We start from the raw sequence: 27,710 nt of genomic DNA, 5'->3' as shown, positions 1-27,710 counted from the left end.
CAACTCCCGGCGTGCCCCGCAGGGGGGTTGCTACTTCCGGCCTCTCCCAGCTAGCGCAGCGCGCTCCCCGTTCCCGGCCTGCCCCGCGCGGGACTCCAACTCCCGGCGTGCCCCTCGGGGGGGTGCTTCTTCCGGCCTCTCCCAGCTAGCATAGCGCGCTCCCCGTTCCCAGCCTGCCCCGCGACGGGGAGGGTGTATCTCCTCCTGGTCTCTCCCAGCTAGCATAGCGCGCTCCCCGTTCCCAGCCTGCCCCGTGCGGGCCTCTATCTCCCGGCGTGCCCCGCGAGGGGGAGGGTGTCTCTCCTCCTGGTCCTTCCTAGCTAGCGTAGTGCGCTCCCCGTTCCCGGCCTGCCCCGCGCGGGCCTCTATCTCCCGGCGTGCCCCGCGCTGCTGATGGCTGCGGCCCAGGCGTTGTGGGTCCGAGCGGCTTGGCGGGGCCGGACCCTGCAGGGGCTCGTCCGAGGCCTAGTGGCCGCACCACGCCCGGAGCGGTGGGAGCCCCCACCACCGCCTCCTGGAGGCCGGGCCCGCTGGGTGTTGGCCGGGGCCGGGGCCGGGGCCGGGGCGCTGCTGCTGCTACTCTGGGGCCGGGGCCAGGAGCCGCCCGCGCTGCTGCCCTGCGTGCGCGCCGCTTTACCGGCTCCCCCCACTTCGCCCCCTGGCTCCCCACGGGCCGCCTTCAACTTCATCGCCGATGTGGTGGAGAAGACCGCCCCCGCGCTGGTCTACATCGAGATCCTGGGCAGGTACCGCCCGCCCGCCCCCGGTGCCGGCCTGTCAGCCAGGCCCCGCTCCTGGCCAGTCCTGCCCTCCCCAAGAGAAATCCGCATCCAGAGCGCGGGCGTGTCCCGCCCGAGACCACCCCAGGTGCTGCCACAGGGAGGGCTAAGAATTAGTTTGGCGGCTCAGAATCCTCCACTGCGGTGTTTGTGTAGATGCTGGGTGGGCAGGGGGCCCCCACTTCTAGCCAGCCCTGGGGCAGGGTCCCCCACTTCCACGGGAAGAACCTTTCAGCTCTGCTGTGGGAGGGTTCCTCACCTGCTCATGTGGGTCAAAATCTTGAGTAGGCATTGAATCATCTAAACTGCCTGAAGGAAACCTGCCTCTGAGCTGATCTGCCTAGAGATCAGGTCGGTCAGCACCTGGCAAGAGCCATGGGAGGGGCCTTCCCCCTGAGGGGGGTGTGCAGGTCAGAGAGGAGGTATACATCATAGCAGAAGGAAAGGTTGCTGAAAGGAAGGAGGATTGTACTTTGAATGAAGGGGGATGCAGATTACTGAGGTGGGCGTCTCCCCCACACTACTTGTGCTAACCCTGGTTCTTGTCCTGCAGGCATCCCTTCTCAGGTCGGGAGGTGCCCATCTCCAATGGCTCTGGTTTTGTGGTATCCTCAGATGGTCTCGTTGTGACCAATGCCCATGTGGTGGCGAATCGGCGGCGGGTGCGGGTGAAGCTGGCTAGTGGTGAGCTCTACGATGCTGTGGTCCGTGAGGTTGACCAGGTGGCAGATATTGCTACCATCAAAATCAACCCCAAGGTGTGTGGGGGGGCAGGAGCATGTCTCAGGGCTAGCAGCCTTTCTTTCTTGCACTCTTCTGTCCAGAGAGCAGGATCTTTTCAACCTGCGGACACTGCGCTGCCTCTGCACTGGCTGCCTGCCGGTCACTCCCTGGTGCTGCTCTGACCTGTCTATTTTTCTCCCCACAGCAACCTCTGCCCACGCTGCCCCTGGGCTGCTCCTCAGAGGTTCGTCAAGGTGAGTTTGTTGTGGCTATGGGCAGCCCTTTTGCTCTGCAGAATACCATCACTTCTGGCATCGTCAGCTCTGTCCAACGAGGCAGCAAGGAGCTGGGCCTGGCTGATTGCAACATGGAGTACATCCAGACCGACGCCGCCATAGATGTAAGAGGAGTGTGGGACAGAAGGTGGGGGAGGTGGGAGAATGTCTGAACCCCACGAGATATACATCCAGTGGAATTTTGCTGATGTTTCGGGTGGGAACAAGGGAAGGAGCTTGCATGTGTTGAGGTTTCAGGTGGTACCTTGTAGGAAGAGCAGGGAAGCAGGAGGTGGTGAGGCAGGGGAATGTGCGTTATTTTCCCTAGAGGCATTGGTTATGTTTGTTGTCTGTTGTTACTTTAGTAAACCAGAGGCACTGAGACCTCTGAGAGAGAGAGTGAAATCTGCCCAGGTGGTAGAGTGGACTGCCCTTTCCCTTTTAGTGGTCTCAGTGTGTCTGGGTTACACTGACTACCCCAGGTTTTCTGATTTTTGTCTTGGTCCCTGGTGGAAATATTGCTGATGTGGCCTGACTTTTCCCCATTCTCCTCATCCTCTCCTGCTGCAGTTTGGAAACTCTGGGGGGCCTCTCGTCAATCTGGTGAGTGCTGCCACTTGGGTGATTTTCTTTTCTGGGAGAGAACGTGGTGTCCCTTTGGGCTGGATGTTCCATCCCTTGCTCATTTTCTGCATTGAAGTGGGTGCCTGCCTCATGCTGCCAGCAAGGAGTGCAGAGCTGGGGCATCTGGAGCCCTTTTTACCCCACTAGAAGCATGGGAGCTGAGACTTGGTGGGACAGATGAGTCAGCAGCTTTCCCCAAACTGCTCATCTCTCAGGCTCAGCTCTGACTTGACTGGAGCCACACCCCAAACCTGAGGTAAAAGGGTAACTGGCCCAGGGTCTACACTAATGCCTGATAACCCCCCTGCAGCTAAAATGATATTGCGAGCAAACTTATGGAAGCCTGAATAGGCTGGGCTTGAGTCCTGCCTGGTGCCATGTTCCTCTTCTCCTTGCAAGGGGGCAGATTATGGGGCAGGCCGGATGGCAGTGGGGCAGGCCAGTGCCTAGCTTAATTTGCATGATGACTATCCCCCAACAGGATGGTGAGGTGATTGGGGTGAACACAATGAAGGTGACTTCAGGTATCTCATTTGCCATCCCTTCAGACCGGCTGCGGGAATTCTTGCAGAAGGCAGAGCAGCGCAAAAGTGAGTGAGCTTTGGGGTGGGGGGTTGCACCAATGTGCTGGGGAATACGGGCAGAGGGAGTGGAGCAGAGGTGGGAGTTGAGGGGATGGGGTAGCCACTCCAGACACCTTGCTGGGGCTGTCATAATCCTCCGTCTCTCACAGAGAACGGGGCCTCAATCTCCTCCCAGCACATCAGAATCCAAGAGAAAAGCCTGTCCACTTGAGCTGCATTCCATATATGGACAAGGGGCATCCGGGAGCTTTAGTGTACTTAGATTTTCAGAAAACCTTCGGCAAGGTTTTTCTCCAGTAGCACTTAAGCAAAGTAAGCTGTCGTGGTATAAGAGGGAAAGTTCTTTCATATATCAATAACTGGTTTGAAAAATAAATAAGAATGGGAATAAACAGTTTACAGAACCGATAGAGGGTAACGGTGGTGTCCTCCCTGGTGTCTGTATTGGGTCCAGTGCTGTTCAACATTTATAAATACTCGGGGCGGGGGGGGGGAATGTACAGTGAGTTGACAAAATTTGTAGATGATACAAAACTACTGAAGGGGGGTCCATAATGGATTGAAGAGTTACAAAGTTAATCTCGTAAAACCGGGTAATAAAATGTGAGATGAAATTCAGTGTTGATAAGTGCAAGTTAATGCACATTGGGAAACAACCCCAACCAAGTATATAAAACAATGGGGTCTAAACTAGCTGTTATCCATCAAGGAAAGGATGTTGGAGTCATTGTGAGAATTTTGTGAAAACATCTGCTCAGTGTGTGGCAGTCAAAAAAGCTAATGACTGTAGGAACTGAGAAAAAATAAATCTATGAAATGTGGGGAACTTACAGAGAAGGTCAACATAATGATATGGAACAGCTTTCATATAAGGAGAGATTTAAAACAGACTGGGACAGTTCATCTTAGATGACTGAAGTGGTGATATGATAGAGCTCTATAAAACCATGAATGGTGCGGAGAAGGTGAATAAGGAAACAAAAACCAAGAGTCACTCAATGAAACTAATCTGCAGCAAGTTTAAAACGAAGATAAGAAAGTGTCTCTTTCACACAGCACACAGGCAACTTGTGAAACTTGCTTCCACTGGATTTTGTGAAGGCCAGAAGCATAACAGGATTCCCAAAACAGAGAAGTTCATGGAGGATAGGTTCATAAATGGCTCTTAGCTGAAATCATCAGGGCTGCACCCACGTGCTCCGGGTGTCCTTAGCCTCTGACTGCCTGAAGATGGGGTTGGCCAACAGAGGATGGATCACTTGCAGATGGCCCTGTTCTTTCTGTTCCTTTTGGCACATCTGGGACCAGTAACTGTCAGAATACAGGATGCTCAGCTTTATGGATCATTGATCTGGCTCAGTGTGGTCATTCATATGTACAGTAAACCCTCGAGTTATGTGAGGGTTGCATTCCTGGAAACCCTGCATAACTCAAATTTTCGCGCAAGTTGAGAGGAGCCAGGAACCAGGCTGCCACCTGATTCTTAGCTCCCCTGGGCTTGCAGGAGCTGGGAAACTGACCAGCCCACCAGGGCTGTCAGAAGGGGGAGAGATGGTCTGACTATGGGGTCTCCCTACACCTCCCCACAGCACTGCCCCCCCACACTTGCGTAAACACGAGATACGTGAATGTTGAATGCGCATATCTCGGGGGATTACTGAACAAGCTACTGGGGTCAGGGCAGAAATGAAATTCAGTGCCATGTGATACATAAAAGGTCAGGCTAAATCAAACTGTGGGTGGGACTCCAGGATGGTCATGACCCTGTTTTACTAGGGTTGCTGGGGCCAAAGCTTGAGCCATACCCCTAGAGTCAAAGCTGATGTGCCAGGGCTTCAGTGCTGAGCATCAAGGATCAGTTCACACCTGGGACCCTTGGGCTTCAGCTTTGGTCCACCTTACCTGGAGTGGTGGGGCTTGGTGTCTCCCCCACCCTCTAACCTCCCGACCCCTGCACCTCTGGGGGTAGTGCTTGGGTGGGTTCAGACTTTAGTCCCCATTACCAAGGACTCATGTAGTAATTTTTGTCGTCAGCAGGAGTTCATGGCACAGAGTTTGAAAAATTCTGATCTAGGTTGATTTGAGGGTCCCTTCTGGCTTTAAACAATGGCTTTTGGATCTCTTCCTGCCTATGGATTGGCTGGGTCTCTGGGGATCTTTCCATGGCCTTCAACAGAATCTGGGCTGGCTACACAAAGCCAGCCTAAGTCTGTGTGGTGGGTCCAGGTGATAGAACAGTTGCAGTTAGGATGTTGGAAATGATCTGAAGCAGCTTTGCTCTGCCAGTCCCCGCGTGCGGCTTCCCCATGTTACGTGTGGGGGAGGAACTGGTAGGCTGTAGCTTGTGGGAAGAGCATGGTTTTCTCCTGGGCTGTAGGTCCCATGCTGCTGTAGGCAGGCCACGTGACCTAGCTGGCTTGGCCTTGTGTTCAGGAGGATGGGGAGGGTAGATGCTCAGGAAGGTCCCAATCTGGTTCCATTTCCTTTTGCAGGCTCCTGGTTCAGCAGTGCAGAGGTAAAGCGCCGCTACATTGGGGTGATGATGCTCACTCTGACTCCCAGGTATGTGTCCCGAGTCTGAGGTTGGTTGGCTGGCTTCCAGGATTTACCTTAGGGTGTGGGGGGCCAAAGTCTCAGGAAAGCAAGCTGGATAGGGCAGCCTGTCACTCTCCTCCAGGACCCAAGTAGAGACTCATTCTGCACCTCTGAAAGCCCTGTGGGTCCTACCTCCCTCCAGACTGATTTTACTTGTGCCTGCTGCAGTCTAGGAAAGCAACCTGGGGGCAGGATGCATAGCCCAGTCTTCACCATGGAGGATGAGTTTCAGGGTTATTCATTATCACCACTTACATCCCCCACATATCTTACCTGAGCCGGACAGACTTAAATTATATTAAATACTTGGAGGTACACATCTCTTAGAACTGGAAGGGACCTCAGGAGGTCATCTAGTCCAGTCCCCTGCCCTCTTGGCAGGACCGAGCACCATCCCTGACATCTATTTGCCGCAATCCCTAAATAGCCTCCTCAAGGATTGAGGAAAGAACTCCTCATCTCTGTCCAACACCAGAGCCGTGTCTACACGTGCACGCTACTTCGAAGTAGCAGCACTAACTTCGACGTTAGGCGGCGAGACGTCGAAGCCGCTAACCCCATGAGGGGATAGGAATAGCGCCCTACTTCGACGTTCAACGTCGAAGTAGGGACCGTGTAGTCGTTGCACGTCCCGCAACTTCGAAATTGCTGGGTCCGCCATGGCGACCATCAGCTGAGGGGTTGAGAGACGCTCTCTCTCGAGCCCCTGCGGGGCTCTATGGTCACCGTGGGCAGCAGCCCTTAGCCCAGGGCTTCTGGCTGCTGCTGCGGCAGCGGGGGATCCATGCTGCAGGCACAGGGTCTGCAACCAGTTGTCAGCTCTGTGTATTTTGTGTTGTTTAGTGCAACTGTGTCTGGGAGGGGCCCTTTAAGGGAGCGGCTTGCTGTTGAGTCCACCCTGTGACCCTGTCTGCAGCTGTGCCTGGCACCCTTATTTCGATGTGTGCTACTTTGGCATGTAGACGTTCCCTTGCAGCGCCTATTTCGATGTGGTGCCGCGCAACGTTGAAGTTGAACATCGACGTTGCCAGCCCTGGAGGACGTGTAGACGTTATTTCGATGTTGCTACATCGAAATAAGCTATTTCGATATAGGCTTCACGTGTAGACGTAGCCCAGGTGTCTTTGGATTTACCTTTCCACCACAGGTGGTTATGGTTTGGCATAGCAGTTAAGGAGAATCTGATTTTTTTAATCCAGATATGTCTTGGGCAGCCTGAGAGATGCTGGGAGCCAAGGCATATGGGCCTGTTTCACAGTTACGGGAAATCATCAGGCAGCAGTAACAAAAGTTACCTCTTGTGTTCCATGCCAAGTGGCCAGGGCTCTGTGTTCCCCACACAGCGTTACACTTCATGCCGTAGGCAGGCAGTCCACAGCAGTACTCTGAAGGGTGGCACTGGAACGCCTGTGTGCGCCTGCTGAGTCTCTGGAATTGTCTTGCCAAGCCAGAGCTTGCAGGCTCAGCTGCTAAAGGATTTTGCTTGTATGCGTCTCATTGCTTGGTTGGGTGGGCCTTGGGCTGTCACTTCAGTTGACTCTCAAAACTTAGCCTGTTAGTGGACTAACAAAACAATGCCCCGGCATGTTGAAGCAGCAAGTGTCTCCCCTCAAGCACTCCTTGGGGCCAGATACTGTTGCCATCACGGTGGTCATGTGATTGCATATGGCTTGGCCTTTTATATCCCCTTTTTGGGCTGCTGGAAAGGGAGATGCCCTTTGAATTGGGGCTTACAGTAGCGTTTGATTTCTTGCTGTCTGGAAGATAGCACCAGTGTGCTCTTCATTCCAACAAGTCCGATATGCCTTGCGGAAGGGCAGCTGAGGCCTGGAGCAGGCATGCAAGAATGCCTAGCTCTGTGTTAGAATAGCATACAATAAGCAGTAACAAGCATGGCAGGGCTAGAACCCACCTACTACCAGGCATGAGCCCGGGCTCTGAGGGGTCAGGAAGAGACATTCCTGAGGCAAATTAACCTCCCCTCCCTACAGCCGGGCTGCTGCTGGCCATTCTCAGGGATGAGAGGCTGGGCTTGGGTGCAGGTTGGCTCTGATCATAGCTGGTATTTCCCATATTCTTGTCCTACTGTCATTTCCTTGGGGACTGCTCTGCTGCTGGGTTGCCAGGGGCACACAGACTCTGCTTCCTTGCCCCCTGTGTGTGGTTGGGGTGAGGCAGGCCTAGCTGCTGGGATCTCAGGTCAGAGAGCCAGGCGCACTTGCACTTGGTCTCTTCATGCTCTGTTTCCCATGAGGAGCTAATTGCACAGAGAGGCAACTGGGAAGCATTGTCCTTCTCCCTGGGACAGGGCCCTCGGGCCAACTGATGTCTGTGTCACCCTTTCTGCAGTATCCTGGCTGAGCTGAAGCTGCGAGACCCCAGCTTCCCCGATGTCTCATTTGGAGTCCTGATCCACAAGGTGATCATTGGTTCCCCAGCCCATCAGTAAGTACTGCAAGGGGAAGGTCCTGGTGCTAGTTGCTGTGTGGGTGGCCTGGGGCCTAGAATGTGGGATGCTCACTGTGGACTCAGAGTTGGGGTAGCTGAGCCCATACCAGCACCTGGTGTATTCCTGACAGAGTTAAAGAATTAGAGGCTTGAAAGAGACCTCAGGAGGTCATTGAGTCCAACCCCTGTTGAAAGCAGGACCAGTCACAAATAAATTATCCCAACCAGAGCTTTGTCAAGCCATGACTTAGATCTCTAGGGAAGGAGACTCCACCATCTCCCTTGGTAACCACCCTCCTAGTGAAATAGTTTTTCCTAATATCCAATCTAAACAACATCCACTGCAACTTGAGACGTTTCCTCCTTGTTCTGTCATCTGTAAATAACAAGCAGAGCCTCTGTCCATTCTATGTGGAACCCCCCTTCAGGTAGTTGAAGGTTGCTATCAAACGCTCCTTCACTCTTCTCTTCTGTAGACTACATAAGATCGAGCTTCTCCTCATAACTCACGTGCTCCAGCTCCTTTATCATTTTTGTTGCCTTCTGCTAGGCTCTCTCTCTTCCTTTCTGTAATGGGGGGCCCAGATATGGACACACTACTCTAAATGGGGCCTCACCAGTGCCAAATAAAGGGAAGTAAGCATTTCGCTACATCGGCTGGCAGTGTTCCTATTAAAGCACCTCAGTATTCTATTAGCCTTCTTAACTACAAGGGCACATAGTTGACTCATATCCAGCTTTTCATCCACCGCAAGCTCCAGGATGTGTATGTCCAGTTTTTCTAAATAGTTCATAACCTGTTCGTTCTCCATTGAGGGTTGCCCACCTCTTTCCCATTCTGTGCTTTCTAGTGCAGCAGTTTGGGAACTAACCTTGATGTTAGGTCCTGTGGTGATACTGCAGGTGTAGACAGACAGGACCTAACGTCAACCATACTATCAGGGGCTCCTTTACCTCCACATCTACTAATATAATATGTGCTAGCAATGCCCCACTGCAGTTTACATTGGCCAAACTGGACAGTCTCTACATAAAAGAATAAACGGACATAAATCAGACATCAGGAAGGGTAACATACTTAAACCTGTAGGAGAGCACTTCAGTCTCCCTGGACACTCAGTAACAGATTTAGAAGTAGCAGTCCTACAACAAAAAAAAAATTCAAAAATAAAATGGAGAGAGAAGTCTCTGAGCTGCAAATCATTTGCAAATTTGACTCCATCAATCAAGGATTAAACAGAGACTGGGAGTGGCTGGCCCCTTGCAAAAGCAGTTTCTCTTCTCTGGAAGTTCACACCTCCACATTTAGAATCTGACAGTGGGCAACATGTCCCCTGACTGATCTGACTTGTTTTTCTCCTCTCTTGATATACACTACTGATAATGGGCTATTTCTACCCTGACTAAATAGACCTTGTCAGCTCTGGCCCTCCATTTTACTGGGGACCCCCACCCTCTTTAAATACCCCTCTGAACCCACCCCCGCCACTCTTGCATCTGAGGAAGCAGGTCTTTGCCCACGAAAGTTTATGCTCCAAAATATCTGTTAGCCTATAAGATGCCACAGGACTTCTTGTTGTTCTTGAAGATACAGACTAACATGGCTACCTCTTTGATACTCTGCCTTAGTCATCTGTCCAAGTTTCTGCCTCTTGTGAGCTTCCTTTTTGCATGTTAGCTCACCAAAGATTTCTGTTAAGCCAAGCTAGTTGCCTTTTTGCTTTTTTTACTGCACATTGGGATGGTGATTTTCTGCACCTTTAGTAAGGTGTCTTTAAACTTTCCTGGGACTCCTTTCCCCCTCCTGGAATGTTAACATGAGACCCAGCCCATCAGTTCCTCTCTTGGATAGGTGGATGCCATGTCTTCCTAGCAATCCTTCTGCCTGGAATATCATCCTGAGTCTTCAACCACAGGATCTCTGTCCAACACCACCTGTGCAACCATGTATTCATTTCCAAATTCTGTGATCTCTATCTCAGCCTTTTCCTTCAACAGGCAGGATGGATGAGAACAAAACTTGTGCCTCAAACTTCTTGATCCTTCTTCCCAGCACCACATAATCTGCATTGACCTCCTCAAGGTCCTTCTTGGCAGTATAATTGATGCCCACGTGGAGACAGGAAATGGTGGTGGCGGTCCAAGGACTTGGTCACTCTCAGAAGACTGTCACATCCTGAATTCTAGATTCAAGCAGGCAGCACGCTTCTCAAGTTACCCAGTCTGGATGGCAGATGGGCGACTGTCTCCCGTCCCCCCTGACCCCATTACCCATCTCGTCCTCTTGTGACTGGTGGTTGTGCAACTAGGACAGTGCATCCCATGCTTTCTGGTTCATGGTGTCTCCTTTTGAGGTCTCTTCCAAAGTCTTCTCCACTGTGGTACCTGTGCAGAGAACCTGAAAACAAATACTTTTCTCTGTCTGTGCTGGGAACACCCGAGCATCCTCTCTCCTGGAGGTCACATGCTGCCAGTTTTCTTCCTTGTTCTTCAGCTTGCTGTGCCTGCACTGTCACATCCCTTCATTTTCTCTGATGAGACAGAGTTGATACTTTGGTTTCTAGTCCTTTAACCTTCTCATCTAATATGGAGACCAGTTTGAATTTCGTACAAAGTCTCTTCTATTCTCTGGGAGAAATGAGCTGCATAGGATGTTTGTCTAAGTGATCTGTTACTGTCCCTAATCTCTTTGTCTGAGAGACTCCTCAGGTGTAGTATTTACTGCACCCTAAAGGGGAAAAAAGATAGTGGGGTAGGCGACCCACAGCCACTGTGGGGCTTCCAGGCGAATGTCCTCTGTTGGCTGCTCACTCCATTTGCTGTGGCTGCCTTCTCACCCCCCTGTCCCAAATAAGGCTGCTAGCTTAGAGTACAGTTAACTGTGTCCCAACGGTGAGAGACTGCAGCTTTCTCAGGGGAGATACAACCCAGAGCCAGCCAGCCAGCTTCTCTCGCCTGCACAAGGTCCCTCACCTCTGTCTGCCTAAGGGAGGGCACTGTGGGGAGGGGTTCTGGCTACATTGCTACCCCAGAGCCCCAGTACACTGGTGTCTGTTCTCTTGGCAGGGCAGGCCTGAAGGCCGGTGATGTTGTGCAGGAGATCAATGGGCAGGCTGTGCGGCGCGCAGAGGACATCTACGAGGCTGTACGCGCACAGAACAACCTGGCCATGCTGGTGCGGCGCAGCCATGACATGCTGTTGGTGAATGTCAGCCCTGAGGTCACAGAATAGAGAGCAGCCCATCTGGCAGCAACCGCCATGGACTTGGCCTGGGCGCTAGGCCTTGGCTTGAAGCACATGAACCCAGCCAGGGACTTGGGGTGACAAGCTGCAGGCCCTGTGCTGTCGGACAGGCTGATACAGAGGAGACTCAGGACCTTTGCAAGGGTCTGAAGTGCCCCAGCCAGCAGGGCTGATCCTGGGACTCTCTCATAAGGGGAGCAGCTATTGTCTGCTTCACCCCCATCCCCATTAAACCTCTTATGGGGAACCCTCTTTCATGGCCCTTGCTTCCCTCCAAGGATATGGGGAGCCTGTATATAGCTGTAGCAAGACAGTGCTATTCCGGAGCTAGGCTGTCCCCATCTGGGGCAAGCTCCCTCCTTGCAGTCAGAGCTACAGCAGGATGGATGATGGAGCTTTGCCCGGGGCATCCTGGAGATGCAGTCTGCTAGCAGCCCTTCCAGGGTGGGATCTGTGGTGAGCTCATGGGCATAGTATCTCTCTTCTGGGATGAAGAGGCTTCCTCCCTCACAGGATTAGGGCCACATGTGGCTGCATGTGGAAGGGGCAAGTGTCAGGGCTGGGGGCATCACTTGCCCCAGCCTGAGCCGGCCCCGCCATCACTTGCAGCTGCTGCTGTTTTGGCAAGGACAGGGAGTTCATGCTCTGTGACTTGGCAAGCAAGAAATGTCCTGCTGTAATCACTTCCAGTCAGGGCGCAACTCCAGACTCTGTATACGTCTGTTTGGCAGCTGCTTTCCAGGGTGCGGGGAGGGGAACTTGAGAACTGTCTGAATGAAATACTGTCTTGGCAAAGAGCATGTGGGTTAATCTTAGGCATTTTCTTTCCTGGGGCTGAGAGCTGTCGCTGGGAACTTCAGGCCCAGCTGCCTCATTAATGGAGGTGGGAGTACTCTCCACCTAGCTCCTGGCAGAGTGGGGAGTCCCTCTGGTGGCAGATTGCTGCTTTCCCCAGAGCCTTCAGGGAGGGGGAAGCAGGGCTTGCTGGGGCAATGAGGGACTGTCCCCCCTCGGAAATGAGCTCCCCTTAGCTATTGGGATAAGTCTCCTTGCCATCCCAGGGACAGCCACGGGGTTGCTTGGGGTTCTTGCATGCACTGTTTAGGACGGGCTGTTCTCACTGCTGCTGAGCTGTGGGCCGTCTGTGCTATCTGTTCCCCTCCCTGGAACCTGCAGCAGGCAGCCCCCAGCACTGGATTTTGGGAACCAGCCGTTCTGTGCTGTTCCTCAGTTCCTGGAATTCCCTGCAAAGTGCTTCAGTGCCAGGGAGCTGCAGGCTGGGCCCACAGTGAGGAAATGCTGGCCTGAGTGCACTGCTACCATCAGGAGAGCAGCTGTGGGGCCCTGGTATGTGGCTGCTGTTGTGCATGAAAGGAACTCGGTGCTGGGAGGGGCTGCAGCTCTGAGCTATGGAAACACAGCCCAGGATACAGGCCTCCTTTCATGGCCTGTCCTGGCCTCTGTGCTGGAATTTATTTCTACACCACATGCCATCTGGGGGGTATAAGCTCCTGCCTGACCAGGGAGCCAGTGCTTGCCCCAACCCTTTCCCCAGCCCTGGGAGCTCCCCGTGCAGTTTCTCACGTAGCCCGCCCTCCCCACCCCATGTAGCTGATCTCAAGTAGTCCAGTCTGCTTCCCTGCCACTCAGTCCAGGCAGCTGGGCTGCCAAGCCTTGCCTTCCTGACCCCACACACTCACCTCCTTTGACCCTCCCTGCCCCGTTCCTGGAACAGACCTCTGCCCTGCCTGCTGCTTCAGGGATGCCATTCAGGCAGTGCCGTCACTGGCTGGGCACAGGGGCCCTGTCAGGGAGCAGCATTGCAAAAGACTGCCCTCAGTGTTGCTTGGTGGGAGCAGTGAGGCCAAGCCAGGCCAATCACTGTGTCCCAATCCTATCATAGCTTTCCCTTGGGGGTGTGGGGAAGGCCAGGAAGTTGCTTAGTTCCCATGGGATTAGGGTAGCAAGCCTGAAGTCACAAGCCCAGCTGGATCTGAGGCACCTAATCCTCACTGGAGGCTGCTGGGTCATGCACATCAGCTGTCCTGCCCAGATGAGTTCTGGTCTCCTGGGATCCAGGTGCTGCCCTGCGCTGATGCATCTCATACCTTCCTCTGCAGCCCCTGAGCTCAGCCTGCCTACATTCCTGCTCCAGCCCTGCCAGCAAGACCAGCATGGGCTACTGTAGGAGGGACTAAAAAGACTGACACTTACAGTTTTTGGAATAAGACAATGAGGTAGAGTTATGACAGAGGTCTGTAAAATTGTGACTGATGTGGAGAAAGTAAATGTTGTTTACATCTCAGAACAAAGAATTCGAGGGTCACAACATGAAATAGGCAGCAGGTTTGAAACAAGTATTGTGCGCTGCATGGTCAGCCTGGGGGCCTCCCTGTCAGAGGATGCTGTCAAGGGCAAGATACTAACAGGGTTCAAAAAAGAACTTGTTAAATGTATGAAGGACAGGTCCATCAATGGCTCTGAGCCAGGATGGGCAGGGCTGGTACTCCTGGCCTGTTTTGCCAGGAGCTGGGAATGAACAGTGGGGATATATCGCTTGCTGATTATGGCTACATCTACGCTAGCCCCAGACTTCGAAATGGCCATTTCGAAGTTTACTAATGAAGTGCTGAAATGCATATTCAGCACTTCATTAGCATGCAGGCGGCCGTGGCACTTCGAAATTGATGTGCCTCGCAGCCGCATGGCTCGTCCAGACGGGGCTCCTTTTCGAAAGGACCCCGCCTACTTCGAAGTCCCCTTATTCCCATGAGCTCATGGGAATATGCATTTCAGCGCTTCATTAGTAAACTTTGAAATGGCCATTTGCGTGGCCATTTCGAAGTTTGGGGCTAGTGTAGACACGGCCTATCTGTTTGTTCCCTCCTGGACGCCTGGTATTGGCCTCTATCAGCAGATAGGACACGGCTAGAGGGGCCTCTTGTCTGACCCAGTCTGGCTGTTCTTATGTTTGCTGCTGTGATGCGGCCCCCTGCACTGTCTGGCAGGCTAGGCCCAGTCTGACAAACGCAAGCTGGCTACAGCTGCTGATGCTCCTTATCCAGGAGAAGGAGTCAGCAGCTCTTGGGTTGTCTAGCAGTGTCTGCTGGGTGGGCTAAAGGACCTTCAGCCCAGGCCTTTTGCTGGAGTCAGGTTGGGTGTTGGCCAAGGGCAGTGTGGTTCCCAAACACCTGCTTACACACAGCCCTATCACTACTTCTCTCTCCCCCATACCCAACATGTGGGCTCTGCCCACAGCTCTCTATCCCATACCAGTACCAGATGCTGTAGGCTGCCCCTCCTGTCATACCAGCAGCCCCCACTCCCTGGGGTCAAACCCAGCCCTGCCCCACCACCCAGCCTTCAATAGTCTGGGTCTGCAGCCTACCTTTCTGTGGGCATGTGTCTTCCCTGGGGTTCAGCCACATGCGCTTTCTAGGAGCTGCTACCCAGCTTGTAGCCCAGGGTGTACAGGGCTGCCCTGCTCTGAGGCTGTTTAGGGAGCTGTTAACTTCTCCCCATGTAGCACTGCCCCTTCTGTTTGGGCAGGGCACAACCATTCTCCCCATCAGCACTGGTGCTAGGGAGGATGCACGCACGCATGCTGCTGCTTGCCCCCATCCCACCAGGCACATTGTGTGGAGGCAACTACCTCTGCCGGGAGCTGAAGTCAGGCAGTGGCTGTAAGGGGCAGGACTCTACTGCCCTGGTGTCTCTGGCCCACACTCTCCCCTGGAGCAGCCAGGAACCCTCCCCGGCACAACTCAGGAGACAATCCAGCCAGAAGTACAGAGCAACAGACCAGCACTTTTATAGAGAAAATTAAATGACAACTAAGAAATCAAGGCAGCCTAGCCATGGTCAGGGAAGCAGAGTCTGGGGCTGCATGCAGGGCAGCCTGATGTGGTTTAACTCTTCAAGTACAAAGACATGCGCTGCTGTACCAAGAAAGGTGTCACAGTGCCCAGAGCCAGTGCAGCCCTGCAGGTGGCCTGAACCTGGGGACCCTGTGTAAGGTGCTTGGAGCCATTGCTATCTCTTCCATGAGATTCCTGTGTCTGCTGGGCAAGAGTGGCTGGAAACCAACAGTGGGAGGGAGGGCTGGTCAGGAGCTGAAGCCAATGGCAAAGGGGGAGGCTGAGAGGTAGGATGAGTGTGGGGATGATCGAAGAAAGGTAGCGGTGGTGGGAGGAGGGTGAGGGTAGGCGACAGGGACAACTGTAGCCTGCCGATAGTCATCCAGGCACCTCTCCAGGCTGCCTTGGGAAAGGAAGCCACTGGATTTGGTCCAGGCTGTAATCCTGCCCCCCACCCCCCCGGGCTGTCATGCTGCACCTCGGCCCCACAAGAAGGTAGGGGGGCCTCTTTCTGCCTAGTGTTAGAAGGCCACAGTTCTTCCAGAGCATCCCCGTGGGGTGCAAGGCCTACTTCCAGGCAGGCTCTGCGTAGCAAGAGGAGAACACGGTGGCCACATCAGCCCAGGAAAATACAGGCACCCAAGGATTCCACAACTGGTGTGAGAAGCGGCTGCTGCTGGGCGCAGCTCCTCTCCCTACAGACCCCCATGACCTGCCTGGGACATGACACCTTCCTCCTTGGAGCACCTGGCAGTGCATGGGGAGGCAACGGGGGAGAGGACCAGTTCCTGTAGGGCACAGGGAGGGAGTTGGGGGCAGGTCACTATACGATCTGGTTGTTGAGCTGTCCTGGGTACTGTTCAAACCGCTTATTGGCCTCTTCACTGAAGGCGTCACCTGGAATGGGCGAGACATGGCAGGTGCCAGTGATGGTGGAACACCCCATTGCTACCTCTCCCCCTCCTGCAGCCAAGGCGACATCCCTGTTTCCAGCTCTTCCTGCCCACCCCACAAAACCTACCCTACAGCCTCCATGCCCCATCAAGTCCTGCCAGAGCACTGCCCTGTCTCACAGCCAATGCCACCTCCCTAGGTCCCTCTCCTGCATCAACCTGTCCAGTACCTGCAGCCAATGCCACCTCCCTCCCCACAGAACCACGCAGCATGCCCAATGCTCACACCGCCCCTGCCATTTTTAACATCTTGCACCCATGCCATGCCAGGCAAGAGTGCCCATTTATAGTCTAAACCATTTTTAGTTATATGTGAAGTTAACCTGAACCTGATACAGAATTCAGATTGCAAAAGTGTGGTGATTGTTAAAATCAACTTGATGTTCTGGCTCAACACTGCTTGTGTCTATGCTAATGAAAGCCCCTTGTTGTGTGAGTGAAAAATGTATATATGCAAGCCTGTCACCAGATGTTCCAGGAAGGGATCAGGGCAGACCCTTACTGCTGTATGTCATTAGAAGGTGAGCAGTGGGCACATTGACAACTCCGAAGACAAGAGAGGCAGTGCGAGACAGGCATCAATGAGACGCAGCATGATGGGCCAACAGAACAACTTAAACATTAAGACACTTGAGAAAAGGGGAACCCTCAAACAGGATACAAAATCCACTGATCCCAAGAAAGCTGCTGAAAGAGGAGGGTGTCATGTCACAAACTGCATTCATCTGCCTCTGCCACTGCCATTAGGATCTCAGTCCCAGCTGAAGGAACCTGGTTCCGAGTCAGCCTGATATTTCATTAGCCTGATCAACTAATTGAACGTGAGCAACAGCCTGGTAACTGTAACATCACCTGGCAAAATGAAAGAGGTGTCATGTAGCCCTTTAAAGACTAACAAAATAATGTATTAGGTTTGTTAAATTGCTACATGACTGCTGTTTTGTTTTGTTTTGTTTTGTTTTGTTAGAATACAGACTAATAGGGCTACCACTATGTTACTAATCAACTGGAGTGCGAGTGAGTGAGAGCGCGAGCGTATACAAAGTGCTTTTCTACTGTATTCTCAAGAAATGCAGTGTATTGCTGTGTCCCCTGACCAACCTCCCGTGTGCTGCTTACAAGCATAACCCATTCCACCCACAGCTCTAGTGCAGCACCTTACCGATGTGGCAGTTGTGCACCCAGATGCGATGTCTGTCATATTTGCAGTTGCACTTCATGGCATTGTTGGTGAAATCGCTCTCGGCCACCTCATAGTTGGGGTTAATTATGACCTGCCAAGGACATCAACCAGAGGCTGAGGCACAGCCTGTACCCCCACACCTGTGTGCACCCTCTGCCATTCCTCACCCCCACCAGGCCAGAGCTCCATGTGACCCCACAACCCCACTTCTATGCCCACTGGCCAGGGGCTCCCTATGACTCCCCACACACACACCCTTTCCGCCTCCCCCTCCAGCCAAGGTCTCCCTGTGACCCCATATCCCCTCCTTTGCTCCCCCAGGCCAGACCTCTGCCCCCATGTGTCCCACTCAGGAAAGAACAGCAGCAGCCCCTGTTCTGATAGCTTGGTGGTCTGAGCATTGGGCTGCTAAACCCAGGGTGTTATGAGCTCAGTCCTTGAGAAGACCATTTAGGGGCTGGGGGCAAATAGATTTAAAAAGAGACCTGTCAGGAATGGTGCTTGGTCCTGACCTCCCAAGCCCCCTTCCAGCTCTGAGATGTATATCTCCCCTCCACTGAGTTTTTTGTCACCACAGATTAAGGAGCTAGTGATTTAAGTGCTGGACAAGGTAAGCCTGTGTAACACTGACAGACCCAGGTTGCCAGCCCTAGGGATAGAACCAGTGAGCAGAAGGTCTGAAGCGCTGCACTCTACCACATGAGCTAAAGGTCAGATGGAGGGAGGGGTTACAGATGGAGGCAGGGGTTACACAAGGGCCTTCAGAAGGGCGAGATGACAGCTAGCAGAGGAGAAGCGAGTGCACAGAAAGCACAATAAGGACTTGCCAGACACCCACCACATCTGCAAGAGATGCAGCAAGGACTGTCACTCTCATGTGGGTCTTCATAGTCACAGTAGACGCTGTAAATGAAGTCCTCAATTGAAACTATAAAGGGCGCGATCCATAGTCTATGCGGACTGAAGGATGCCTACTGATTTAAGTGCTAATTGAGTGGATGATGTGAGTGCATTTCTGGCTCCAGGCCCCACCAGACCAGCTCACACAGCACTGGGCTGAGCAGCTCCACCGGGTAGGTACCTAGCAGAACACAGTGCAGGCCCACATTTCCTGCAGGGCCTAGCTCGCTCTACAGCCCCTGGCTGAGTGCAGAGCACAACTCCAGGTCTCTGGCTAAGCAGGGCTGGATTAACCTTTTGTCAGTCTGGCAAATATATCTGCAGGCTCCTAGAGAGGTAATGAAGCATGGCACAGGGTAATCAGTACCCAGAGTGAGGGGCTGGCTAGGGGCAGGGCATGGCAGGGGCAGCCCTGCTCTGCCCAGCCCAGTGTGAGGGAACAATTTACAAGCCAGAAGTTGTGGCTCCCCCTGTCCTGCCTTACTAAAATGCCCCACGCTTACCACACAGCGTCCTCTGCTCAGTACTGGAATGCCTCCCTAATTCCTAGGGTTAGAGCCATTCCTCCACCCCCTGACTTACTACGCTCAGCACCCTCCCCACAGCTGGCCACACATGCGTAGTGCTCCAGACAACACCAGCAACCCCTGCACACACAACTCCCACAGCCTAGTGCCCCAACACGCCTGTCTTCCCCACAGCTGCTCCAGAAACCCATGCCTCCCTACCCTGCCTCCCAGCTGCACTCACTGGCCATCTGGAAGGTGAGCGTGATCAGGCTGAGCTGCCAGTCTGCTGACACTGGTCCGAAGACATGAAACTACCACAGCCCCTCAGGAGCGGTGTGATCAGCCAAGCCAGGCCCTGCTGCAGCCAAGCTCCCTCAAGACCCACTAGCCAAACCCCCACACTGCCCCACCCCCGACTGGCTGAGCAGGTCAGGCTTCTGCACCAGTCCCAGGCAGCTCAGTTCCAGGACTACATTATTAATTGGAGCTACACATCACCTAGAACTGGAAGGGACCTTGGGAGGCCTAGTCCAGTCCCCCGCCCTCTTGGCAGGGCCAAGCACCATCCCTGACATCTGTTTCCCTAATCCCTAAATGGCCTCCTGAAGGATTAAATGTACAACCATGGGTTTAGCAGCCCAACGCTCAAACCACTGAGCTATCCCTGCCCCTGTGCGCAGTGAGGAGAGGGGACTGCCAGGAGGCAGAGGTGCACCGGGGTTCGTTCAGGAGGCGGAGAGGCCAGTGTGTGGGGTCAGGGAGGGGGTGGAGAGGAGCCCTCAGCTGCCTGCCCAGCCAGCTGAGAGGAGCAAACGGTGGGGGTGGGAAGCAAGTGGGCTGGTGGGGTTTTAGGGCACAGAGCAAAGAGCAGGATGGGGCTTCTTCCAAACATGGCCAATCCCCAGGGTTCCTCCCTGACATCCTGGGACAGCGCCACCGGGGGTCAGATTCAGGCAGTTTCAGCACAGGAGGGAGAGTGTGAGACATCCATTCCAGAGGCCCAGCGAGCAGCACAGAACAGGAGACCATGTGGCACCCTCAATTCTGGGACAGCACGGCATCCGCCAAGGAACTCCTCCCCGGAGACTGGCCTGTTCCGGCCCAGACACCACCCTTCCCTCCACAGCTGGTGCACACCCCACCCCGCCTGGGCCATGGCCGCTCTGCACATGCACACCAGAAAGCAGGCACTGGTGGCTGGAGCCAGTGGTGGATGAGCAATGGGGCCCATGCTCAGTGGCCCCAGCCAGTTGTGGGGGCTCCAAGAACAGGCACCTCTGCGCACCAGCCTGCTCACCTGCCTGCCCAGTGCCCATACTGGGGAGCCGTGTTGGGGCAGGGTGGAGCCTCCCACTCCCTGGTGGTGGGTGCCAATGGCATGGGTATGGAGGGGGTCCCCACAAACCCCAAGTCCACTTCTGGCTGGAGTCCCACACACCCAGCAGCCACCAATAGAAACGGGAGGGAGGAGCAGGCCACAGCAGCCTCTGCCCCCACATACCTGCAGGATGTAGTTGCCAGGTGGGACATCAGTGATGTCAATCCACTGACAGTCAATGTCATGCCGGTACAGGTCCCAGCAGCCCACAGTGATGCCCTGCTCTCCGAAGTTTGCGCACTCGTACCGCTTGGCCACATCTGGAACGGGGAGCGAGGTCACTTGCCCTGCCTCTGCCTCCACACCACAGCAAGCCCAGCCCAAGGCAGGCAGCAGCTCCACATGGGGCCACCCAAGATGGGAGAGAGATCAGTGGGTAGCACTTGTGGCAGTGCCCATCCACATGACCCACCTTCCTGGCACTCTGTGTCTTCCAGGCAGAAGCTGGCCTTATGGCCCTCAGCCACCTTGGTACCGTTGGGGGTCAGGAGGTCATAGTGGGTGAAGATATCCATGCTGTGATAGTGCCTGAGAAGAAACACAAGCCCAACACATTGTACCCAAAGATGCACAGTAGCATCCCAGAGATGTGCTGCAGTGTGATGAGATGGACACACACAGTGGGTGGGGTGAGACAAGGGGATGCCAGAGCTGTGCTGCAGTGGGGTGAGACGGACACACACACAGTAGGTGGGGTGAGACAAGGGGACCCAGAGATGTGCTGCAGTGGGGTGAGACGGACACACACACAGTGGGTGGGGTGAGACAAGGGGATGCCAGAGCTGTGCTGCAGTGGGGTGAGACGGACACACACACAGTGGGTAGGGTGAGACAAGGGGATGCCAGAGCTGTGCTGCAGTGGGGTGAGACGGACACACACACAGTGGGTGGGGTGAGACAAGGGGACCCAGAGATGTGCTGCAGTGGGGTGAGACGGACACACACACAGTGGGTGGGGTGAGACAAGGGGATGCCAGAGATGTGCTGCAGTGGGATGAGATGGACACACACAGTGGGTGGGGTGAGACAAGGGGACCCCAGAGATGTGCTGCAGTGGGGTGAGATAGACACACATGGTGGGGTGAGACAAGGGGAGCCCAGAGATGTGCTGCAGTGGGGTGGACGGACACACACCGTGCGTGGGTGAGAGGAGACCTAGGAGGGGATTGAAGAGGACATCCCCAGAAAGATGCCTGGTGCAGGAGCGGGGAGGGCGGTAGCATACAGGGACTGCCCTGGGAACATGGGGGCACATGGAAGGGGCAATCCAGAGAGAGGCATGAAGTGGGTTGTAGGGTATGTCTGTCTGTCCATTCAAGGGCGGCATGGAGCAGCAGACAGGGCACATCTCTGTCCATCCCAGAGAGGCACTGAGCGGCAGCACAGACACACAACCCCAATGGGGCTAGTTACACACCTGGGCACTATCACATGCAGCCCTGCACAAACCCTGAGCCCCAGCGACTCCCGCTCCAGCACCTGCTGCAACTGCATTGTCACGCAGAACCAGAGGGGAATCACAAAAGGCCTCTGGAATGGGAGGGCACAAGGGACCCTGCTTCTCCCAGGTTAGTGCTCACAGCTCCACTGCTGCTCAGAGATACCCCCTGACTCATGTTACCCAGAACCTGCCTTACAGCTGCCTGCCCATGGTTCACTCCCACCTCCCATACACCGTCCAGGGTCCTTGCCCTTCCAGATGGGGAGCACCCTAGAGTGGGCCTGAACCCCATGGAGCAAACAGGAGACTCGCCATGGCTTGGAAAGGATGAGCCAGGCCTGGGGCCAGGACTTCCCGGGGCTTCTACTAGGCCAAGGGATCAAACACTGAGCAGAGCTGCAGCCATCAAGGTGCCTCCCCCCACACACCTCCTTCAGCGACCACATAGATCCCCATGCCACAGGCTGGCCCAGAGCCAACACATGGGGACCAGCCCCAGGACTGACACGCCCACAGCCCCACAGGACCTCATCCTCTGGCACCAGGCAGCGACCAAGCAGCCAAGACACCGGCTTGGCCAGCCATGGACGCCAGAGAGAGTAGTACCCCACATCCCCCTGGCATAAACCCCCCTCTGACCCTGCCCAGCCTCCACCAGGCCCTACCCAACTCCCCGGGCCTCCAGTGGCCCTTGTCCAGACCCCCTGGCTTCCAGCGGATCCTACTCAGCTGCACCAGGCGCTCCACTTCACCCTGCCCAGCCTCCCCTCGGCCTCCAACGGACCCTGCCCAGCCTCCCTGGACCCAGCCTCCTGCAGCTCGGCTGATCTCCCCTCCCAGCTGGGCCCTGGCCTGATCCCTTGTGTGCCTGAGCCATGGCGAGCCCCCCCCATTTACCTATGGCATTCGTGCCAGACCCAGGAGTGGCGCCCGGCCTTGGGGCGGAAGTCGGCGCGGCCGTTGTTGTGGATCTGGGAGGAGAAGCGCAGCAGGCGGCGATGCCCGTAGGGCCAGTTGGCATTGCGGGCAGTGCTGGAGAGACAGTTCTCCTCTGCTGCACAATACAGCATGTGCAGGGGCCGGTCCTCTATGTAGGCTGTCTCCTGGACCAGTGGGGCATGCAGCAGCAGGTCAGAGGCAGCTGGGGGGAGAGGGGCCCGCTCAGTGCTGGGGGAGGGACAGGAGAGCAGAGCGGGAGGAGCCTGCTCAGTCCTGGGGGGAGGGACAGGAGAGCAGAGGGGGAGGAGCCTGCTCAGTCCTGGGGGGAGGGACAGGAGAGCAGAGGGGGAGGAGCCTGCTCAGTGCTGGGGGGAGGGACAGGAGAGCAGAGGGGAGGAGCCTGCTCAGTGCTGGGGGGGGAGGGACAGGAGAGCAGAGGGGGAGGAGCCTGCTCAGTGCTGGGGGGAGGGACAGGAGAGCAGAGGGGAGGAGCCTGCTCAGTGCTAGGGGGAAGGACAGGAGAGCAGAGGGGAGGAGCCTGCTCAGTGCTGGGGGGAGGGACAGGAGAGCAGAGGGGAGGAGCCTGCTCAGTGCTGGGGGGGGAGGGACAGGAGAGCAGAGGGGGAGGAGCCTGCTCAGTCCTGGGGGGAGGGACAGGAGAGCAGAGGGGAGGAGCCTGCTCAGTGCTGGGGGGAGGGACAGGAGAGCAGAGCGGGAGGAGCCTGCTCAGTCCTGGGGGGAGGGACAGGAGAGCAGAGGGGAGGAGCCTGCTCAGTGCTGGGGGGAGGGACAGGAGAGCAGAGGGGAGGAGCCTGCTCAGTGCTGGGGGGAGGGACAGGAGAGCAGAGGGGAGGAGCCTGCTCAGTGCTGGGGGGAGGGACAGGAGAGCAGAGGGGGAGGAGCCTGCTCAGTCCTGGGGGGAGGGACAGGAGAGCAGAGGGGGAGGAGCCTGCTCAGTGCTGGGGGGAGGGACAGGAGAGCAGAGGGGAGGAGCCTGCTCAGTGCTGGGGGGAGGGACAGGAGAGCAGAGGGGAGGAGCCTGCTCAGTGCTGGGGGGGGAGGGACAGGAGAGCAGAGGGGGAGGAGCCTGCTCAGTGCTGGGGGGAGGGACAGGAGAGCAGAGGGGAGGAGCCTGCTCAGTGCTAGGGGGAAGGACAGGAGAGCAGAGGGGAGGAGCCTGCTCAGTGCTGGGGGGAGGGACAGGAGAGCAGAGGGGAGGAGCCTGCTCAGTGCTGGGGGGAGGGACAGGAGAGCAGAGGGGAGGAGCCTGCTCAGTGCTAGGGGGAAGGACAGGAGAGCAGAGGGGAGGAGCCTGCTCAGTGCTGGGGGAGGGACAGGAGAGCAGAGGGGAGGAGCCTGCTCAGTGCTGGGGGGGGAGGGACAGGAGAGCAGAGGGGGAGGAGCCTGCTCAGTGCTGGGGGGAGGGACAGGAGAGCAGAGGGGAGGAGCCTGCTCAGTGCTAGGGGGAAGGACAGGAGAGCAGAGGGGGAGGAGCCTGCTCAGTCCTGGGGGGAGGGACAGGAGAGCAGAGGGGGAGGAGCCTGCTCAGTGCTGGGGGGAGGGACAGGAGAGCAGAGGGGAGGAGCCTGCTCAGTGCTGGGGGGAGGGACAGGAGAGCAGAGGGGAGGAGCCTGCTCAGTGCTGGGGGGGGAGGGACAGGAGAGCAGAGGGGGAGGAGCCTGCTCAGTGCTGGGGGGAGGGACAGGAGAGCAGAGGGGAGGAGCCTGCTCAGTGCTAGGGGGAAGGACAGGAGAGCAGAGGGGAGGAGCCTGCTCAGTGCTGGGGGAGGGACAGGAGAGCAGAGGGGGAGGAGCCTGCTCAGTGCTGGGGGGGGAGGGACAGGAGAGCAGAGGGGGAGGAGCCTGCTCAGTGCTGGGGGGAGGGACAGGAGAGCAGAGGGGAGGAGCCTGCTCAGTGCTGGGGGGAGGGACAGGAGAGCAGAGGGGGAGGAGCCTGCTCAGTGCTGGGGGAGGGACAGGAGAGCAGAGGGGGAGAAGCCTGCTCAGTGCTGGGGGGGAAAGGGGCCCGCTCAGTGCTGGGGGGAGGGACAGGAGAGCAGAGGGGGAGAAGCCTGCTCAGTGCTGGGGGGGAAAGGGGCCCGCTCAGTGCTGGGGGGATGGACAGGAGAGCAGAGGGGAGGAGCCTGCTCCGTGCTGGTGGGGGAGGGACAGGAGAGCAGAGGGGAGGAGCCTGCTCAGTGCTGGGGGGAGGGACAGGAGAGCAGAGGGGGAGGAGCCTGCTCAGTGCTGGGGGGGGAGGGACAGGAGAGCAGAGGGGGAGGAGCCTGCTCAGTGCTGGGGGGAGGGACAGGAGAGCAGAGGGGAGGAGCCTGCTCAGTGCTAGGGGGAAGGACAGGAGAGCAGAGGGGAGGAGCCTGCTCAGTGCTGGGGGAGGGACAGGAGAGCAGAGGGGGAAAAGCCTGCTCAGTGCTGGGGGGGAAAGGGGCCCGCTCAGTGCTGGGGGGAGGGACAGGAGAGCAGAGGGGGAGAAGCCTGCTCAGTGCTGGGGGGGAAAGGGGCCCGCTCAGTGCTGGGGGGATGGACAGGAGAGCAGAGGGGAGGAGCCTGCTCAGTGCTGGGGGGAGGGACAGGAGAGCAGAGGGGGAGGAGCCTGCTCAGTGCTGGGGGGAGGGACAGGAGAGCAGAGGGGGAGGAGCCTGCTCAGTGCTAGGGGGAAGGACAGGAGAGCAGAGGGGAGGAGCCTGCTCAGTGCTGGGGGAGGGACAGGAGAGCAGAGGGGGAAAAGCCTGCTCAGTGCTGGGGGGGAAAGGGGCCCGCTCAGTGCTGCGGGGAGGGACAGGAGAGCAGAGGGGAGGAGCCTGCTCAGTGCTAGGGGGAAGGACAGGAGAGCAGAGGGGAGGAGCCTGCTCAGTGCTGGGGGAGGGACAGGAGAGCAGAGGGGGAAAAGCCTGCTCAGTGCTGGGGGGGAAAGGGGCCCGCTCAGTGCTGGGGGGAGGGACAGGAGAGCAGAGGGGAGGAGCCTGCTCAGTGCTGGGGGGAAGGACAGGAGAGCAGAGGGGAGGAGCCTGCTCAGTGCTGGGGGAGGGACAGGAGAGCAGAGGGGGAAAAGCCTGCTCAGTGCTGGGGGGGAAAGGGGCCCGCTCAGTGCTGGGGGGAGGGACAGGAGAGCAGAGGGGGAGAAGCCTGCTCAGTGCTGGGGGGGAAAGGGGCCCGCTCAGTGCTGGGGGGATGGACAGGAGAGCAGAGGGGAGGAGCCTGCTCCGTGCTGGTGGGGGAGGGACAGGAGAGCAGAGGGGAGGAGCCTGCTCAGTGCTGGGGGGAGGGACAGGAGAGCAGAGGGGGAGGAGCCTGCTCAGTGCTAGGGGAGGGACAGGAGAGCAGAGGGGGAGGAGCCTGCTCAGTGCTGGGGGGGGAGGGACAGGAGAGCAGGGGGGAGGAGCCTGCTCAGTGCTGGGGGGAGGGACAGGAAATCAGAGGAGGAGGAGCCTGCTCAGTGCTGGGGGGAGGGACAGAGGAGGTCAAGGCCACATTTAGTGTAGGTGCAAGGTTGGTGAGGTCTGAACCAATCAGAGCAGGAGACCGGAGTGGCCAATCAGAGCATGGGGGCAGGGCTGAGCCAATGGCTCCAAGGAATTGCTTGGGGGGGGGGGGGGGCAGCATGACTTAGGCCCCTCCTCCCCCCACTCACTCTCAGAGCAAATGACTCCGGCGGCGAAGCGGGTGCCCGTCTTCTTGCAGTTGAGGCTGTTGCCGTGGTGCTGGCAGTGGCTCAGCGCCATCTCGTGGCCAGCACACCGCACGCCGCTCAGCACCATCTCCGTCACATTACTGGCATCCCAGTACCACGTCTCCTGGGAGAGATGTTGGGGTGATCAGAGAGCCGTGTGCCCCTGTTCCCTGGGCTTGCTCCCTCCCGCCCCGCCCTTGTGTGTGCCATGCCCCCCAGGTGTGGCTTCTGTGCACCCCTTTCTGCCTGCCAGGCACAGGCCCAAACCCCATCTCTGTCTTTAACCCTGCTAGTGACTCCCAGGGACCATGCACCAAGCGTCCCTTCCCCCCACTGCCTGACCTCTGCAAGCCAGCCCTGAGCCAGTCCCTGGGGCCCAACCCCTGTCTCTCACACTCCCAGCGGGGTGGGCCCTGGCCTTGGGCCTCTCTGACACGTACCGTCACTGCATGCAAGGAGTAGCCCAGGCCCAGCTGGCGACATGCCACCATGGCCTCCTTGGTGGCCCAGCCCTCGCTGCAGACCATCCCCCACTTACTGCCTCGCTTCACCTCCACGCGTCCCTCGGTTTGGGTCCTTCCTCCTACTGTGCGGATCTGTGAGAAAGCCCTGTGGGCTGTGAACATGCAGCTGCCCCACACACCCAGCATGCTGCCCTTGCCCCTCCAGGGCACCAGGGAGGAGTTCTGGGCCTTGCCTGACAGTTCGCTGCCCCAGCCAAGCCGGCACTAGCACCTACTTGTAAGCCGTGGTTAGCGAATCCCAGGCCCAACTGGCGACAAGCCACCATGGCCTCCAGAGTTCCCCAGCCATCGCCACAGATCAGGCCCCAGGTGTGGTGCCCATTGCCACCAGTGCCCACCGCCACCTCGACCCGCCCCTCGAAGCGGCTCCGGCCCCCGCTCAGGCGAATCTGCGGAAGGAAGGTGATGTGCCCCCGTTATCTGGGGAGCAGTGGGCGGGGCTAGCATCAGGGCCCAGCTGTTCCTGGAAGCTGCCTTTGCAGCGCTCCAGGCACCCTCAGCCCAGCACCAGCAGCTCTACCCATGGGGCTGGGATCTGAACTGGTTCTGGGAAGGGGCTGGCAGGGCAGCCCCTGCACCCCAAGCCTGGTATCTCAGAGGAGGTGCAGCCTGGGCTGCCCAAGAGCCAGCTTCAGCCCTTATCCTGTCTTCCCAGGCTGCCAGGGAGTGCCTTGCAGAGACGGCCTGCAGAGCACATCATCTTAAGGCCAGAGCTGTATGCCCTCCCCTGCCATCTACTGATGTTGATTTGCAATCGCTTCATCTCTAGGGCCAGCTATCTCCATGTCCAGGTGCACAAACTGCCCCTCCCCACCCACCACTGCCTGACGTGGCAGCACCAAGATGGAGCTCACACCATGTTACTCCAGCCCCATCCAGCACCCATGCAGGAACCAACATCCTTATCCAGGCTGGTGATGGGGGCCCTGGAGATGAGGAGTGAAATCAGCAGGGTCCTGCAGCACATGCTCCTTGTTCACAGGAGCAAGATGAGAGCATGCCAGGGAGGGAGCTGCACACACCCAGCTTGCTTGGTGCACATCCCCATGAGCATACAGTGCAAAGCG

At 56.8% G+C, this 27,710-nt stretch overlaps 2 protein-coding genes across 4 annotated transcripts in view; one reads left to right on the top strand and one right to left on the bottom strand.

Moving 5' to 3' along the window:
- Nucleotides 1-331: 331 nt before the first annotated feature.
- HTRA2 (HtrA serine peptidase 2) lies at nt 332-17,069 on the top strand. Of its 2 annotated transcripts, none has more exons than XM_074992112.1 (8): nt 332-746; nt 1,333-1,537; nt 1,708-1,902; nt 2,348-2,380; nt 2,883-2,991; nt 5,478-5,547; nt 7,930-8,025; nt 11,095-17,069. In XM_074992112.1, the coding sequence occupies exons 1-8, from the start codon at nt 394-396 to the stop codon at nt 11,258-11,260; spliced, it is 1,227 nt and encodes a 408-aa protein (XP_074848213.1). In that variant the 5' UTR covers nt 332-393; the 3' UTR covers nt 11,261-17,069. The 2 variants fall into 2 exon arrangements, with proteins under 2 accessions (XP_074848213.1, XP_074848214.1); XM_074992113.1 differs by having other exon boundaries at nt 557-867.
- LOXL3 (lysyl oxidase like 3) overlaps nt 15,060-27,710 on the bottom strand; it is a 92,000-nt gene continuing 79,349 nt past the window's right edge. For both annotated transcript variants that reach the window (XM_074992111.1, XM_074992110.1), the window contains 7 exons: nt 26,859-27,032; nt 26,081-26,243; nt 22,391-22,634; nt 20,465-20,580; nt 20,176-20,312; nt 17,245-17,356; nt 15,060-16,026 (listed from right to left, as the gene is read on the bottom strand). In XM_074992111.1, the coding sequence (XP_074848212.1) occupies nt 15,953-16,026; nt 17,245-17,356; nt 20,176-20,312; nt 20,465-20,580; nt 22,391-22,634; nt 26,081-26,243; nt 26,859-27,032 (1,020 nt within the window). In that variant the 3' untranslated portion in view covers nt 15,060-15,952. The remainder of the gene's footprint in view (nt 16,027-17,244; nt 17,357-20,175; nt 20,313-20,464; nt 20,581-22,390; nt 22,635-26,080; nt 26,244-26,858; nt 27,033-27,710) is intronic.

This window comes from Carettochelys insculpta, chromosome 4, assembly GCF_033958435.1.
Source record: "Carettochelys insculpta isolate YL-2023 chromosome 4, ASM3395843v1, whole genome shotgun sequence".
NCBI lineage: Eukaryota > Metazoa > Chordata > Testudines > Carettochelyidae > Carettochelys > Carettochelys insculpta.
Note: the sequence above shows the minus strand (reverse complement) of the source record. Positions and strands in the feature narration are given on the sequence as shown.